Genomic DNA, 18,949 nt, shown 5'->3' on the forward strand with positions numbered 1-18,949 from the left:
TTTGAATGGGAGATACTTTATTAGAAGAGAACTTATAAGGTTGTGCTTTGCATTACCAAGTATTGGTAGAGTATTTTTTGTTAATTAATAAACAAAGCAATATTTTGTAATCTCTATACCTTTCCATCTATTATAAGACTGTGGAGGTATGTTCTGCCATAGAAAATGATCTATGAAAGATTGCCAGTTCCCATTTCATATTTCCAACAAGAATACCATCAAGGAGCTTAGCATATTTTCATAAAGATTTAATAAAGTTTAGAAAGTAAATATGTGGTTCAGTAGTTATTAATATCTTCTTGATTGCCTTTTGGGGAAGGTAATTATACTGTGAATATTTTTTTCTTTTTCTTTTTGTGTTTTCTCTCATCTGAGGGGCATTGAAAATCAGTCCCTCAGTGCTTTTTAAATGGCATTGTCTTCAGCATGAATTTCTTCTGTATATGTTTAGTCTGGCCTAGCTGCTCTTTGTGACTTCATTTTCTTAATTACTATTCCTCATATGCCCCATTGAGTACTGAGATGTTAGGGTCCAAATATTGTGGTTCCACCATTATTGATGAAGATAGTGCAATACTATAGAAATACTGTCAAATTTGTACCCTGTAACATCTATTTGTTGTCCTGCTTCCTAATTAAACTTGGAGTTTAGTTGAGTCTCACATCAGACGTTCTTTGGACTTGTTTTCCCTTCCATTGCTTTTTACTGTGCTTTTAATTTTGTGCTATTTGGTTCCGTAAGGTTTTGTAAATGAACTTATATTCTAAAATGGTGCTACCCTTGTTTACCAAGTCTTTCTGCTCAGCAAAGAGATCACTGTCGCTAGCCAGCTTCTGAACACTTTAAGGAGAATCTGTGAGCAGCCCTTTCATTTAGCTGTGCCTTCTTAATATTTTCTAGTTTGATTCATAGTGATATTTAGTTCTTCTAGTAATCTATCTACTCACCGGTCATCAGACAAAGTCTCCTATTTAGACCGCCGAGAGCTAAATAGCTTGTAGTTTAACTCAAAGCTGTGATTATTTTTAGCTTCTGCCTTCTTTTTTGCCCTTGCATCACCAACAATGGAGAAAGTGAAGGTGCTGGCTTAGGACAAAGAGCCGTTTTGTGTTTTTCTTTGTTTATGAGGTGCCGTGTCTAGTTACTAGCTTGTTGAGTTCAAGCCCCTTTATATTCAGTCTGGTCCATAGAAAAATATATTTTGTTTCCAGGACTGTTTTATAAACTTTTCTTGCTTGTTTGAACAAGCCAGATCTTTCTTCCATTGTTCATAGTGTTCCATTGTTCCCTCTTTCAAAAGCTCAGGGTCACTTCCATGCCATGAAAAGGCATTTGACTAGGCCTTTTCTGCAGACTGGAGATGAGAATTTACCTTTGAAAGCCTCTAGTATTCAGTTGTTCTCTTTCTCAGCATATCTTTAGTCATTCAGGCCAGTCACCTGGATAACTCTTAGTTTTAATAATAATATGATAGCTAGAATTGATAGTGCTTTATGGTTTGCCAAGGGCTTTACAAATAGTCATTCGTTTCACTCTCCTAACAACCCCAGGAGATAGGTTCTATCATCATCTTCAGTTTTGTAGATGAAGCAACTGTGGCAAACTGAGCTTAATAAAATTCTAAAAAGTAAACATAATACTCATCTGTAAAATAGGGATAATAATAGCTCCTGTCTCCCAGGGTTGTTGTGAGGATCAAATGAAATAATATTTGTAAAGTAATTAGCATATTGCCTGGCACACATCAGGCACCTAATAAATGCTTCTTTCTTTCCTTTCTAGTGAGGTAATAGTGGCCAAAGAGCAGAGGAAAGATTTACGGTATGTTTTGGAAGTGGAATTGAAAGCATAGGGATAGATAGAAGGACTAGAAGTATTATTTCACTGGTATAGAGAACCTCTAGATGATGAAACTCTCTCTGTCAATGCAGGTTGGCACTTTCTTTGCAATTTATTGTCTTGAAGAGGTGATTAGACCACTGAGAGGCTACATGATTTCTTCAGAATCCCTCAGTCAGTACATATCAGAGGTGGGAGTGGAGGACTCTGAGGCCAGCTCTCTAGACACTATTGACCAGTGGCTTTGAGAGTGATTAGGGTTGAGAGGTGGAGGAATAGGAAGAGTCAAGGATAACCTCCAGGTTACAAAATGGGCAAAAAGGTAAATGATAATGCCCCTGAAAGAAAGACCAATCAAAGAAGGAGGAACAGATTCAGAGGGAAGATGACAAGCTCATTTTTGTATGGGTTTAGTCTGAGGGACAGGCAAAACTTTCAAGTAGAGAGGTCCTATAGACAGAGATATGAGTCTTTAGCTAAGAGGAGTGGTTTAGGCTAAAGACATCTTTAATACAATTAGGTGGCTCAGTGGCTAGAGAGATAGGCCTGGAGTAAGGAAGACCCTGAGTCCAAATCTAGCCTCAGATATATGTTGTATGACCTTAGGCAAGTCACTTCATTTCTTTTTCTTCATTTTCATCAGTTGCAATTAGGGATCAGATGAAATAATAGTGAAAATGCTTAGAACAGTGCTTGGTACATAGCAAGCACAATTTAGATGCTAGTTCTCATGATGAGGAGGATGTTTAGGACCCACCTGCACCGAGGTGGAAATTGAAGTCATGTAAGTGAATGAATCTTGCCAAAGGAGAGAAAGAGAAAAGGCCTGAGGACAGACCCTTGAGGAATACCCATGTTAAAAGATTAGGATGAGGGTAAGGAACAAGCAAAGAAGACAGACCAGAAGTTAAAGAGGTAGGAAAACTAGGAAGACTTGGTATCTCTGAAACAAAGGGAAGAGAAAGTGTGAAGAAAGGGGAGCCATCTCTAGTGTCAAAACTGCAGAGAGTCCAAGAAAGGTAAGACCTGACAAAGGACCTTTGGATTTGGCCATTTGGTGGCCTTTGAGAGACAGGTTTTAGGTCAGGGGGGAAAGTCTAGCTCTAAAACCAGAATCTGATTGGTGGTTAATAGGCACTGTTTTTGTTTCCTCTTTTTCTTCAGAAATTAATGCTAAAGGAGTTGTTCTGCAGACATTTGAACAGTACCACCTAAAATCCTGCATCGACTTTAAACCACGGGAAGGAGAAGAGAATTATATTTCAGTGTACAAAGGACGTGGGTAAGACAAAGTTATAACATTCTAAGAATTTCCTGAAAACAGAAGGCCTCTAGCATGTTGTAAATCAAAGCAATTAACCTCAGGCCATGATCTTTGTGTGGTTCAGATGTATGGCTTGTGCATTGAAAGTGGCTCAGGAAGAAAGGGAAGAGGCAGTAGAAGAACTTTAATTAAAAAAAAAAGATCTGAGAATTTTTATATACATATGTCCAATATTTATAGCTCCAAACACCTATAATGTCAACAAGGAAAGGAGGAGTATTTTCTATCTCTTCCTCCCTCCTTCCTTCCTTCCTCCCTCCTTCATTCCCTCCCTCCTCCTTCCTTTCTTCTTTCTTTCCTTTCTTTCTTCCTTCCTATTTTTTCTTCCTTCCTTCCTGCCATCCTTCCTCCATTTTCTCTCTTCTTTCTTCTTTTCTCTCTCCCTACCTCCTCCCTTTTTTTCTTTCTCAAATGCAATTTCTTGATCCATTTTCTTTTCACATCACAATCATTTCACTGCCTCACCATATTGAACCTTCCCTTGCAAAAAAGAAAAAAAAACCAAAAACATCTGGTGATGTATATAATATTCTACTTCTCAACATTCCTATCTATCTTTCCAGGTTTATTGCGTATTATCCCAATTGAAGCATATAATATTCCTGTCAAACTGGCCTCATTGCTCTTCCTTCTGTAAAGCATTCCATGTTCTGTCTCCTTGTCTTCGTATAGGCACTCTCCAGTTTTTGGAATGCCTTCTTTCTTCACATCTGCTTCTTAAAATCCATAACTTCCTTCAAAGTTCAGCTCTAGACCATGTTCTTTGTGAAGTATTTCCTGATTCCTTCAGTTGCTAGTGTTACCCTCCTTCCATTACTTTGCATATATTTCTTGTATTCGTACATATTCTTTCTTAGAATATAAGCTCCTTTCAGGCAAGGACTGCTTCATTTGTCCCTCTGTATCACTTGTGTTGGGTAGGCACTATGGGCATGATACGTATTTGGGACTCAGAAAATGAATCACAGAATTATAGAACTTGAGAGTTGAAAGGGACCTCTACAGCCTCCTAGTCCAATCCATAGCCCAAAGGAAATCCCATGATCACACACTTGCCAAATAGTCATGCAGCCTCTTCTTAAAGACTTTCGATGAGGGGCAACCCACCATCTCAGGAGATTAGGCAGCTCTTTTCACTTTTGGACAGCTCTAGTTCTTAGGAAGATTTTCCTGACACGAAACTTAAATTTGCTTCTTTGTATCTTCTCATTGCTTCCAGTTCAACACTGGGGTACTTTTTCTTCTACACAACACCCATTAAAATCCTTGAGCAGAGCTAGTGTATCTCCCATGAGTCTTTTCTTCTCCAGGCTAATATTGAACCAGCTCTGCATTCCTGGTATAAATCCCACCTGGTCATAGTGTGTTATCCTGGTGATAAATTGCTATAATCTCTTTGCTAGTACTTTATTTAAAATTTTTGCATTCATTAGGGAATTGGTCTGTACTTTTCTTTCTCTGTTTTAGGCATCAGCACCATATTTGTGTCATAAAAGGAGTTTGGTAGGATTCCTTCTTTGCGTATTTTTCCAAATAGTTCATGTAGTATTGGAATGAATAATTCTTTAAATGTTCAGTAGAATTCATTTGTAAATCCATTTGGACCAGGGGATTTTTCCCCCCATTTTTTAATATTTCTTTTTTTAAATTAATTAATTATTATGAGTTTTCAACATTCACTTCCACGAGATTTTGAGTTCCAAATTTTCTCCCCTTCTCTCCCCTCCTCCTACTCCAAGACAGCATGCATTTTGAATACCCCTTTTTCCCCAATCTGCCTTCCCTTCTATTACCTGTCCCCTTCTCTTAACCCCTTCCCCTTCTATTTTCCTACAGGGCAGGATAGATTTCTATACCCCATTACCTGTATATTTTATTTCCCAGTTGCATGTAAAATCAATTTTTAACATTCATTTTTAAAACTTTGAGTTCCAAATTCTCTCCCTTCCTCCCTTCTCACCCACCCTCATTGAGAAGGCAAGCAATTCAATATAGGTTATACATGTATAGTCATGCTAAACACTTCCATAATAGTCATGTTGTGAAAAACTAACTATATTTCCCTTCATCCTATCCCACCCCCCATTTATTCTATGCTCTCCTTTGACCCTGCCCATTCTCAAAAGAGTTTGGTTCTGATTACACCTCCCCCAATCTGCCCTCCCTTCTACTATTACCCCCTTTTTAATCCCCTTCCCCCCTATTTTCCTGTAGGATAAGATAGATTTCCATACCCAATTGAATGTGTATGTTATTCCCTCCTTAAGTCAAATCTGATGAGAGCAGATTCACTCATTCCCTCTCACCTCCCCCCTCTTCCCCTCCAGTGTAAAAGCTTTTTCTTGCCTAATTTACCCCAGGGGATTTTTCTTAGGGAATTCATTGATAGTATGTTCAATTTCTTTTTCTAGAATGGGGTTATTAACATATTCTATTTTCTCTTCTGTTAATCTGAGCAACTTATATTTTTGTAAATATTCATCCATTTCACATAGATTGTAAGATTTATTAAAATAGAGTTGGGCAAAATAGCTCCTAATTATAGCTTTAATTTCCTTTTCATTGGTGGAGAATTCACCTTTTTCATTTTTGATACTGGTAATTTGGTTTTCATCTTTCTTTTTTAAATCAAATTAACCAAAGGTTTATCTATTTTATTGGTTTCTTTTTAAAAAAACAGTTCTTAATTTTATTTATTAGTTCCATAGTTTTCTTACTTTCAATTTTATTAATCTCTTTCAATTTTGAGAATCTCTAATTTGGTATTTCATTAGGGATTTTAATTTGTTCTTTTCCTAGTTTTTTTAAATTGCATGCACAATTCATCCATCTGTTTTTTCTCTATTCATGTAAGCATTTAGAGATATAAAATTTCCCTTAAGCAATGTTTTGGCTGCATCCCATAAATTTTGGTATGCTGTGTCATTATTGTCACTCTTTTTGATGAAATTATTGGCTGTTTCTATGGTTTGTTGTTTGACCCACTCATTCTTTAGGATTAGATTATTTACTTTCCAATTAATTTTCAATCTATCCTTCCATGGCTCTTTACAAATTGTAATTTTTATTGCATCTGATCTGAAAATGATGCATTTAATATTTCTGCCTTTTTGCATTTGAATGTGAGGTTTATATGCCCTAATACATGGTCAATTTTTGCATAGGTGCCATGCACCACTGAGAAAAAAGTATAGTCCTTTCTATCCCCACTCAATTTTCTCCAGAGGTCTATTATCTAACTCTTTTAAAATTCTAAAATTTAAAATTCTAAATTTTAAACTTCTTTCTTGTTTATTTTGTGGTTAGATTAATCCAGTTCTGAGAGGGGGAGGTTGAGGTCACCCACTAGTATAGTTTTGCTGTCTATTTTTTCCTGTAACTCACTTAACTTGTTCTCTAAGAATTTGGATGCTATACAACTTTGTGCTTATATGTTTAGTGTTGATACTACTTCATTATCTATGGTACCTTTTTAGCAAGATGTAGTTTCCTACTTCATCTCTTTTAATTAGATCAATTTTTGCTTTTGCTTTGTCTGAGATCAGGATTACTATCTGACTTTTTTTTACTTCAGCTGAAATGTAATATATTGTGCTCCAGCCTTTTACCTTTACTCTGTGTATGTGTGTTTCTGCTTCAAATGTGTTTCTTGTAAACAACGTATTATAGGATTCTGGTTTTTAATCTACTGTGCTATCCATTTCTGTTTCATGGGAGAATTCATACCATTCACATTCACAATTGTGATTAATAACTGTATTTCCCTCCATCCTATTTTCTCTTGTTTATGCTTTCTCTCTTCCTCCTTTCCTTCCTCCCTCCCTCTTTTCCTCTCTCCCTCCTTCCTTCCCTCCCTCCCTCTCTTTCTCTCTCCCTCTCTCTCTCTCCCCCCATTACCTTCTCCCTTCCTCCTTTCACCTGTCCCTCCTCACCAGTACATTGCTTCTAACCACCACCTCCCTCAATCTGCCCTCCCTTCTATCACTCCCCCCTTTCTTTTCTCTTCCCCTCCTACTTTTCTATAGGGTAAGATAGATTTCTTTACCCAACTGAATGTGCTTGTTATTCTCTCTTTGATATAAATCCAATGAGAATAAGGTTCAAACAGTGCTCACCCCTCCCTTCTTTCCCTCTAGTGTAATAGGTCTTTTATGCCTCTTCATGTGATGTAATTTACCCCACTCTGCCTCCACCTTTCTTTTTCTTCCAGTACAATACTTTTTTAACCCCTTACTAAATTTTTTTATCATCACATCAATGTCAACTTTTATCTATACCTTCTGTCTAACTATACTGCCTATATATATATATATTATATATATATGTGTATAATACATATATACTCTAACTGCCCTAGTAAAGATACAGTTCTTAAGAGTTACAAGTATCATCTTCCCAAGTTGGGATGTAAACAGTTTAAGCTTATTAAATACCATTAAAAAGTTAACCCTAACCCTAACCCTAACCCTAACCCTAACCCTTTCTTGGTTTAACTTTTTATGCTTCTCTTGATTCTTGTATTTGAAGATCAAATTTTCTGTCCAGTTCTGATTTTTCCATCAGGAAAATTTGAAAGTCCCATATTTCATTGAATGTCTATTTTTTGCCCTGGAAGATTATGCTCAGTTTTTTTCCTGAGCAGTTGATTTTTTGTTGTAATCCAAACTCCTTTGACTTCCAGAACTTCATATTACAAACCCTCTGATCTTTTAATATAGGAGATGCTAAGTCCTGTGTAAGCCTGACTGTGGCTCCTTGATATTTGAATTTTTTCTTCCTGGCTTCTTGCAGTACTTTCTTGACCTGATAGCTCTGCAATTTGGTTACCATATTCCTTGGAGTTTTCATTTTGGGATCTCTTTCAGGAAATGTTCAGTGGATTCTTTCAATGACAATTTTATTCCCTGGTTCTATGATATCATGGCAGTTTTCCTTGATAATTTCTTGAAAGATGCTGTCCAGGCTCTTTTTTTGATTGTGGCATTCAGGTAATCCAATAATTCTTAAATTATCTCTCCTGGATCAATTTTTCAGGTCAGTTGTTTTTCCAATGAGGTCCTTTACATTTCCTTCTATTTTTTCATTCTTTTGATTTTGTTTGACTGATTCTTGATGTCTCATAGAGTCATTAGCTTCTACTTGTCTGATTCTAATTTTTAAGTAATTATTTTTCTTTGGTTAGCTTTTGTACTTCCTTTTCCATTTGGCCAATTGTATTTTTAAAGGAACTGTTTTCCTTCAGTGGATTTTCCCCCCATTTGGCCAATACTATTTTTAAAAGTTGTTTTCTTCAGTCAATTTTTGTTCTTTCTTTTCCAAGCTGTTGGCTCTTTTTTCATAATTCTCTTGCATAACTCTCATTTCTTTTACAATTTTTCTTCTGTCTCTCTTACCTGAATTTTAAAATCCTATCTGAGTTCTTCCAAGTGGATTTTTGGACTTGAGACCAATTCATATTCCCCTTTGAGGCTTCACATGTAGGCATTTTGACATTGCTGTCATCTTCTGAGTTTGTTTTTAGATCTTTCCTGTCACCACAGTAACTCTCTATGGTCAGGGTTCTTTTTTTTACTCATTTTTAAAAGTTGAGCTCTGCTCCTGGGATACAGGGGGCACTGCCCCACACTTCTTGCACTGGGGCCAGGGGCCTCAGCACTAGCTTTCTGTCCTAGGGCCTCTGGGGCTGGCAGCTTGCTCACAGTGCCATGGTGGCCTGGCTTAATTACACCTGTTGTATCCTGGGTTCCCAGGGCTGGCAATTTGCCTGCTGTGCTGGGGCTAGAGGTCTCACAGCTGGCCTACTGTACCACTAGTCTGCTGAGCTAGGACCACAGGGCTTCAGGTGCTGATTTGTGTTGTGGTTAAGAACCTCCTGCTGGTTTGCCTGTATGCCACCTGTGCTGGGCTCCACTCCCTTTTTACCCTAGTGAAGCAGACCTTTCCTGAAGTCTTTCTAAGTTATCTTGGACTAGAAAATTGTTTCACTCCATCTTTTTGTGGATTCTATCACTCCAGAATTCTTTTAGAGGCTTGATTTAACATTGTTTCTGAGGGAACCTGGGGAGATCTTGGGCAACTTTCTGACTTCTCTCTGCCATCTTGTCTCTCCTTCTATTTGTAGCCTTGTATTCTGAACTTAACGAAAAAACAAAACAAAACAAATTGAGCATTTCAGTTTATAAAGCAGAACACAAAATGGGATTTTATATGGAACCATTAATTTATATTTCATGCTGCTTGCCTTTCTAAAAAGTATATATTAAATTCAATGCCTTACATCCGAAACTTTCCTGTTTGTCTGTGCTTCCTTCTGTATATTCTCCTGTTCATCTCTCTGCATTTTAAAAAATGTTTCAATGGTCCTTCTCTTTTTTCTTTTCTTCTTTTCTTTTTTTGCCTTGGCATCATCATTGTTAATGATCTTCTTTCCTCCCCTAACCATTAAAAAGAGAAAAAGAAAACCAACCCTTCCAACAAATAAACAATTAATCAAAACAAATTCACAATATATCTATGTCAAACTATGTCTCTACACCTTTTGTTAGTAGGTGAACTGGGCAGTTTTCTTTCTTTTTCTTTATTTTTTTGGCAAGGCAATTGGGATTAAGTGACTTGCTCAGGGTCACACAGCTAGTGTTAAGTGTCTGAGGCCGGATTTGAACTCAAGTCCTCCTGACTCTAGGGCCAGTGCTGTATCTACTGCACCACCTAACTGCCCCCTACTATGATTTCTTGAAATACAGTGTCCAGGCTTTAAAAAATTATTCTCTTTGACCTTTTTTCCAGGTCAACCTTTTTATAAGAAATTTTAATTTTCTTTCTATTTTTAATCATCTTTTGATTTTGCTCTGCTACTTCTTGCTGCTTCCTGGAGTCACTGATATATTTCGTGTATTCTAGTTTTTAAGGAGTCTTTATGTATACACATAAACAGTTTACTACTTTTTCTTTTAGGGTATTTATTATTGTTCTACTTCATTCCTCTAGAACTTTCATTTCATCTTTAATCTCTTTCTTCATTTCTTTTATGTGTTCATGTGGTCATTGTGGAAAATGCACTTTACCTTTGAATCCCCGCATGCAGTTGTTATGGAGATACTCTCTTCTTGTAGTGTGGATTTGGGGGTACCTCTGGATCTATAATACTTTTTTTGGTAGTCTATGTCTTCTTCTATTTACTCATCTTCCTAGCCTTAGTTCCTGAACTGGCCAGGGCCAGAGCCATACCCCTGCCTCCTGCTCTGTTTTTAGTTGGGATAGTCCACCCTGGTTGATATCAATCTCTTTCACCTGGGTTCTTGTCCTGATCTCCATGTCCAGGTAGTGTGTCTATTTTAATGCACACACACACTATAGATAGTAGGTTTTAGGTTTTCATTTATCTTTGAGGTTCAGAACCCTGGATCTTCATGGTCTTCTTTGGTATCTCAGGACAGAGTGCTAGAAATTTTGGAACCTGGGCACTTGCTTGATCCAGTCAGAATGCTACAAGACCCACACTTATCACTGCAATTTACTTCCCAGATCTATACTATAGATTTTCTACCATTCTTGGGCTTTCTTGTGGGAACTCTGCTCTCTTCCTCTTAATGGTTATAGTTGCTAATGCATCTGTGAATATCTATTTGCAGACAAATGGTTATTGTTTAACCACGCCAAATAATCATGCCTTTTAGCATCATCTCCAGAAGTGGTATAGCCTTTGAATTTAATGCCAGTCATCACCCAATACCACAATGTCAGTCATTTACCTCTTTGCGCCTTGTTTTGTTTTGTTTTGTTTTTGGTGCTATTCTTCAATAAGAAATAGACATATTGACAAAGAGACTTTTTCCATAGGTGCCAGCTGTGGCACAATCACATTCTGCCATGAGCATTTGCATTCAGAAAACTTTCACTAATTGAATTTCTTCCTCTGTATCTCTTCTCTCAATTATTTTACTGTTAATAATCCAGATTGTGGATTATTGGGGCTCTTAATTGCTTCTGTTTCTTTCTACCCATCTTCCTTTCACCAACTTTGTTGTTTGTCAGTCCCTTCCGTAGTGCAGGAGCAGGAGCAGGGAGATGAGGTAAAGCTGGAATTGATCAATTCTGCCTGGCAAAAGGTTGAGGTGGGAAGTAATTTGAAAGTAATGATTGAATTGAAGCTTAGAGATCTGGAGAGCACACCTGGGTTCCCACATTAGTAATCTTACCACTTTATGTCTTGTTTTTTAGGCGCTTTTCTTTAGTAGGCAATAATGATGCTGGCCAGCAGCCACTTTCCATAGGATCCCACTGTGACAGAATAGCTTTAGTTCAACATGAGCTCCTACATGCCCTGGGGTTCTGGCATGAACAGTCCCGTTCAGATCGAGAGGACAATATTATAGTAATGAGGGACAGAATTTTGCCAGGTATGGTTTCCTTGCTTTTTTTTCCCTTTTCATATAAGAGAGTTCAGAACTAGAAGCAGGAGGGGAGGTGTCTCTTTTCAATCATTAGTGGGTAAACAAGCTTTATTAAGCACTTTTTTGTACCAAACACTAGCAATACAAAGAAAATTTAAAAAGTATGGCACCTGTCCTCACAGAGTTCACATTCTAATGGGAAAGACAACATGCAAACAACTATTTACATAAAAAGGTATATACAATGTAAATGGAAGATTCTGTTAGAAGGTATTAGAAAGGGGGAAAGGCCAGTTATAGGCCAGAAGGCTGAGATAAGAAGGGTGAGCATTTCAGGCTTGGGGGATAGCCAGTGAAAAGGAGCAGAGTCAGGAGTTAGAGGGTGTGTGTGGAATAAAGAAAAAGAAGACTGTAACTGTAGTAAGGGGACAGGTTGTCAAGAACTTTAAATGTCAAACAAAGGATTTTATATTTGACCCTGAGGTAATTGGAAGCTGGATAAATAGACATGGGAATCATCTGTTTAGAGATAATTATTGAACTCATATGGGATGAAGGGATCACCAAGCTAGATAACATAGAGGGAGAAGAGAAGAAGGCCAAGACCAAACCTCTGGGAGACACTCACAATTGGTGGTCATTATTTGAACGATATTCTGGCAGTGGAGAACAGGAAGGAGCAGTCAGACAGCCAGGAGTAGAGCCAAGAGAGAGCAGTGTCATGAAATCTCAGAGAGGAAGAAATATCAAGGAGGAGAAGATGCTTAACAGCATCAGAGGCTTTGAAGAAGTTAAGAAGGATGAGGACTGAGGGAAAAAGCCATTGGATTTGGTAATGAAGATGAACTTGTCAACTGACTAATGGAGGGAATAGCTTTAGTTTGATGATGAGGTCAAAAACCAGACTGAGAGAGTTAAGAAGAAAGTGGGAAGAAATGGGAACAGAATTTATAAGAATTTAATTACAAAAAGAGATATAGAAGAGATGTCTGATATAGTGAGGGTGGTTGGATCAAGTAAGGGTGAGGCATAGAAATACTTGTAGGTAGCAAGAAGTAGCCATTGGACAGGGAAAAGTCAAAAGTAATTGAGACAGTGGAAATTTAGGACCAATCTTTTTGACAGCTGTGAAGAGGGATAAAGAAATGAATCTCAAAGTGTTTAATAGATTTATTTAATGTCACATAGCCAACTAGCCAATGGTAGAGCCAGAATTTGAAACTAATTATGACACTTTCCATTAATTATGCTGCCTTCCATATATAGCTAGCATCTTAATATAATATTTACTATAGTATACTATATTTTAAATGTAAATATTATATATAATGTAATTATACTATATACATTGTAACTATTAACTAAGTAAATAATTTAATGGGATTATACTATGTGGCAATGTTCTTGTCTTTCTTGGTTAGCTGGCAGGGGCAACTGTTCTAGTGGGTAACAGAGAACAAAGACCAGCATTCTAAAGAATATGCTCAATAAGGGCATACTTTAATCTGGAGGCTGGTGATAGGATTCTCCTTCCCTTGTTTCTATGGAATCTTTTCCCCACTTGATGTGGATGTTACATGAGTTATGAATGTCATGACATCTTCATAAAAATATTTAGAATCTGATTAAGAAATTAATAAAAAATTCACATTAGACTTTAACTTGAGATTAACAAACCACTTTTTAGAGAATTTAAGATGTGAAACAACCTGATTCATCTCTAAATGTGGATAATTTAAAATATATTTGTATGGTACTAAAGTCTTCAATGCTTCTCTGTGATGTGGTGGTCACTCTGAAGTCTTGACGCTGTGCCAATGGATTGCAAGTTCTGGGAGACTCACTGACTTTTAAGCTAGACAATTCTTCCCCCCCCCTTTTCTAATGGTTAAGTTGTATTTTTCTCTTTTTTATCATTTGATTTTATTAACATTTATTTTTATTTTGAATTCCAAATCTCTTCCTCCAGCCCCCCCAATTGAAAAGATAAGCAGTATGATACCCATTATACATGTAATATCATGCAAAACATATTTCTATTTTTCCATGTTGCAAAAAAATCAAGTGGAATAAGTTGCAAAAAAGTCTGCCTCAATTACCACTCAGAATTTATCCATTTCCTCTCTGGAGGTGGGTTAATATTTTTCATCATGAGTCTTTCGGAGTTGTGGATCATTGTATTAATCAGAATAATTGAGTCTTTAACAGTTAATTATCATCATAATATAACTTACTGTATACAGCAATTTCCTGGTTCTGCTCACTTTATTATTATGCATCAGTTCATATATGTCTTTCCAGGTGTTTTTTTAAACTATCTTTTTTTTATCATTTCTTAGAGTACAATAGTATTCCATCACAATCATATACCCATTTTTTTTGCCACCACAAAAAGGGCTGCTATCGGTATTTTTGTACATAAAGATTCTTTTCTTTTTTCTTGATCTCTTTGGGATGCAGTCCTGGTAGTGATATTTTTGGGTCAAAAAGTATACACAGTTTGGGGCAGCTAGGAGGTGCAGTGAATAGAGCACCAGCCCTGAAGTCAGGAGGACCTGCGTTCAAATCCAGCCTCAGACCAAACACTTGACACTTACTAGCTGTGTGACCCTGGGCAAGTCACTTAACTCCAATTGACTAAAAAAACACCCCAAAAAAAAACAACACAAAAAGTATACACAGTTTAAAGTCCTTTGGGTTTAGCTCCAAACTGTTCTCCAGAATATTTGGTCCAGTTCACAATCCCAGCGGTACATTGGTGGACATATCTTTTCCACATTCCCTTCAGAATTTGTCATTTTCATTTTTTATCATGTTAGTCAATCTGATTGCTATGAAACAATATCTCAGAGTTGTTTTGCTGTGTATGTCTATAATTATTGGTGATTTAGAGCGTTTTTAATATTAGTATTGATAGCTTTGATATCTCCTTCTGAAAAAGGCCTATTCATATCTTTGATTATTTATCAATTGGGGAATGGCTCCTATTTTTATAAATTTATCTCAATTCACTCCATATTTGAGGAATAAGACCTTTATCCAATAAGCTTGCTGTAAAATTTTTTTATGTTTCCTATAATTTCATCCTAATTTTGGATGAATTTATTTTGTTTTGCTAAAATCTGTTAACTTCTTACAGTTGCAATGATCCATTTTACCTCCCATGATCCTCTCTATCACTTGTTTGGTCATAAACTCTTTCCTCAATTTCCTTATTCATAGATCTGACAGTTAATTTTTTCCACTCTCTCCTTCTTTGCTTGTGATATCCCTCTTTATATTTAAATCATGTGTCAAATTTGACCTCATGTATGACTCATGTATGGAGTGAGATGGTTTTCTATGCCTAGTTTCTGCCAGACTGTTTTCCAGTTTTCCTGGCAGTTTTTGTCAAATAGTGAATTCTGGCTCCCAAAACTTGGATCTTTGTTCATTTACCTGTGTATATTATGTACCTAATATGTTCCACTGATTAACTACTCTATTTTTTTAGCCAGTACAAGATTGTTTCGATGATTACTGCTTTGTAAATATATTTTGAGATCTAGTACTGCTAAGCTGCCTTCCTTCACATTTTTTTACCACTGATTCTTTTTATATTCTTGACCTTTTGTTCTTCCAGATGAATTTTGTTATTATTTTTTCTGGATCTATAAAATTATTTTTTGGTAGTTTGAGTGGTATGTTTTTGAATAAGTAAATCGATTTGGGTAGAATTATAATTTTTGTTATATTTCTTCAGCCTACCCATGAGCAGTTAATAATTTTCCTATTGTTTAAATGTGTCTTTGTTAAGTGAAAATGACTCTACCCTCAAGAACTTTATGTTCTAATCTATGCTTCTAAAGTCCTTCATTCAATGTAATTTTTATTGCATTGCGATCTGCAAAGTGTGCATATATATTTTTGCTTTTCAGCATTTATTTGTGAGGCTTTTATGCCTTAATACACAGTCAACTTTTGTGGAGGTGCTATGAACAACTGAGAAAAATGTACACTCCTTTTTATTCCCACTCAACATTATTGAGAGATCCATCATATCTATCTTTTCTAAAATTCTATTAATCTCCTTAACTTCCTTCTTATTTGCGTGGTTTGTCTTTTGTTCTCAAAGAGAACCATGACATCAGGAAGATAATACCATGACCTGCTGGTGAATTGGCTTTAAGTGAGGAAGGACTCTCCCTCCTCTCCCTTTGTACCACCTGGTGCAAAATCACCAGCCTCACGTTCTCCTTCGGAGCCAACTGGGTCCAGTGACCAGATATAGATCAGAATAACTGGAGATGGTTCAGGATACAGTGGGAGACCTCAGCCTTTTTAAGCTAAAGTCTTTCTGAGTTCTCACTTTGACTGAGGCAACACCCATTTAGTGATTAGGGCTGTTTAAAAAGTGAGCCAAGGGACAGTCCCTTTAATAAAAAAAAAATCAAACTGGGAGGGGAAGACCCTCTGTCTTCTGGCCAAAAGAGAAACAATTACTATTTATATTCACTCTGATTTATCTAGTTCTAAGAGGGGAAAGTTGAGGTTTCCCACTACTATATTTTACTCTCTACTTCCTCCTATAACTCTTACCTTTTCCTTCAAGAACTTGGATGCTATGCCATTTGGTGGATGTATGTTTTGTATTTATATTACTTCATTGTCTATGGTATCTTTTAGCAAAATGTAGTTTTCTTGATTATGTCTTTTAATTTGGTCTCTTTTTGCTTTTTTTAGTCTGAAATCATGAGTGGTAACTTGTCTTTTTTTGCTTCAGCTAAAGCATAATGAATTCTGCTACAACTCCTTATATTAATTTTGTATGTGTCTTTCTGTTTCAAGTAAGTTTATTGTAAATAACCTACAGTTGGATTCAGGTTTCTAATTCATTGTGCTTTTTGCTTCCATTTTATGGGTCAGTCTATTCCATTCACATTCACAGTTATGAGTACTAAGTGTGCATTTCCTTCTATCCTATTTTCTTCATCATCATCATCATTATCTTCTTCTTCTTCTCTCTTTTAACCCTACTCTCCCCCAACACCATTTTCTCTTATCTCTTTTCCCTTCTATTTCCCCGTTGGGTAATGTGGATTTCTACACCCTACTGACTTTCTGTGTGAATATATTCACAATAGATGCGAATGTATGTATATTATATATGTTACATATATGTATATGTATTCTTTTTCTTTTAACAAGTTCAGATGAAAGTGAGGTTCAAGTGTTGCCAGGTTCTTTCTCCTGCTTTTCGCTCTCCATTGTAAAAACTCTTCCTTAAACACATCTTTTATGGGAGATAAATTCCCTCATTCTTCTCTTTTTCCGCTTCTCTCAATACATCCCTTTCAAAACCTTCCATTTTTTTTTAGATCATCCCCAAACCAAAGACTTAAACCCATGCCTTTTGTCCAAGTAGATGCCTTTCTAACTGCCTAATGATCATAGAGTTCTTGGGGGTTACAGGCATCATCTTCCCATTTTGGAATATAAATAGTTTGTTTATTAATTTTCTCATGATTTCTCACTCATTTACATTTTTTTTGCATCCCTCTTGAGTCTTGTGTTTGAATGTCAAACATTCTATTCAACTCTGGTATTTTCATCAAGAATACCTGGAAGTTCTCAATTTCATTAAATGCCCACTTTCCCCATAATATAAGTATTATACTTAGTTTTGTTGAAGAGGTTATTTTTTCCAAAATATGTTTTATTAAATATTTCCCAATTACAGGTAAAAACATTCATATTTAAGAATTTTAAGTTCCAAATTTTTTTCCTCTTCCTTGCCCTCTCTTCCTTGACAAGGCAAGCAATTTGATATCAATTATACATGTGAAGTCCTGCAAAACACATTTCCATATTCGCCATCTTGCAAAAGAAAACACAGACAAAAAATAAAATATGAAAAATAAAGTTGAAAAGTATGCTTCAATCTGTATTCAGAATTCATCGGTTCTCTCTATGGAGATGAAGAATATTTTTCATCATAAGTCCTAGGAATTGTCTTGGATGATTGTCTTGATCATAATAGCTAAGTCATTCAGAGTTGATCTTTGTATAATATTGCTGTTACTACATACAATGTTCTTCTGATTCTGTTCACTTCATGTTACATGAGTTCATATAAGACTTTCCAGGTTCTTCTGAAAATATCCTGCTCATGATTTCCTATACCACAATAGTATTCCATCACAATCATATACCATCACTTGTTCAACCATTCCCTAATTGATGGACATTACCTCAATTTCTAATTCTTTGTCACCACAAAAAGAGCTACTATAAATATTTTGTCCATATAGGTCCTTTTCCATTTTTTAAAATCTCTTTAGGATATAGACCTAGTAGTGATAATTCTGGGTCAAAAGGCATGCATTGTTTTATAGCCTTTGGGCATTGTTCCAAATTGTTCTCCAGAATGGTTGAATCAGTTTACAACCCCATTAATGGTGCATAGTATGTCAATTTTCCCACATCTCCTACAACATTTGTCATTTTCCTTTTCTATCATATTAGCCAATCTGATATATTTGGGGTGGTAACTCTGAATTGTTTAAATCTGCATTTCTCTGATCAATAGTTTTTTCATATGTCTATAGATAGCATTGATTACTTCATCTGAAAACTACCTGTTCATATGTGTTGACCATTTATCAATTGGTGAATGGCCCTCATTTTTATAAATTTGACTGAGTTCTCTATATATTTGAGAATTACAGCCTTTGTCAGAGAAAATTGCTCTAATTTTTTCAGCATACAGTTATGATTACTAATCATGTTTTTATCTCCATTCTGTTTCCCCTGTTTATTCTACACTCTCTCTTTTTTCACTCTATCCTTCTCAAAAGAGTTTTGCTTTTGACTATAGCCTTCCCCAATCCACCCTCCCTTCTATCATCCTCCCTTCTTCTATTCTTTTCCCCTCCTACTTTCATTTAGGGTAAGACAGATTCCCTACCCAACTGTGCGTGTATGTTATTCCCTCTTTGAGTCAATTCCAATGAAAGGAAGGTTCAAGCACTTCCCCTATGTCTCCCATCTTCCCCTCTACTATAAAAGCTCTTTCACATCTCTTTTATGTGAGATGATTTACCACATTCTCCCTCTTCCTTTCCCTTTGTTCCCAGTGCATTCCTCTTTCTCACTCTTTAATTTTATTTTTTTAGATGTCATCCCATCATATTCAACTCACACTGTCTACCTACACTCCTTCTATCTGCCCTAATAATGAGGAAGTTCCCATGTAGGAATGTTAATGGTTTAACCTTATTAAATCTCTTGTGATTTCTCTTTCCTATTTACCTTTTTATTCTTTTCTTGAGTCTTGTATTTGAAAGTAACATTTTCTCTTTGGTTCTACTCTTTTCATCAGGAATGCTTGAGAGCCCTCTATTTCACTGAATA

The 18,949-nt window shown here is 36.3% G+C and overlaps 1 protein-coding gene across 1 annotated transcript in view; it reads left to right on the forward strand.

The window, feature by feature from the left end:
• The window catches only part of LOC114053974 (meprin A subunit beta-like), a 57,565-nt gene that overhangs the window by 11,625 nt on the left and 26,991 nt on the right, over positions 1-18,949 (forward strand). Inside the window, 2 exon segments of the mRNA XM_027877089.1 lie at positions 3,005-3,122; positions 11,385-11,563. Coding sequence (XP_027732890.1) covers positions 3,005-3,122; positions 11,385-11,563 — 297 coding nt within the window.

This window comes from Vombatus ursinus, unplaced genomic scaffold, assembly GCF_900497805.2.
Source record: "Vombatus ursinus unplaced genomic scaffold, bare-nosed wombat genome assembly UNPS02014812.1, whole genome shotgun sequence".
NCBI lineage: Eukaryota > Metazoa > Chordata > Mammalia > Diprotodontia > Vombatidae > Vombatus > Vombatus ursinus.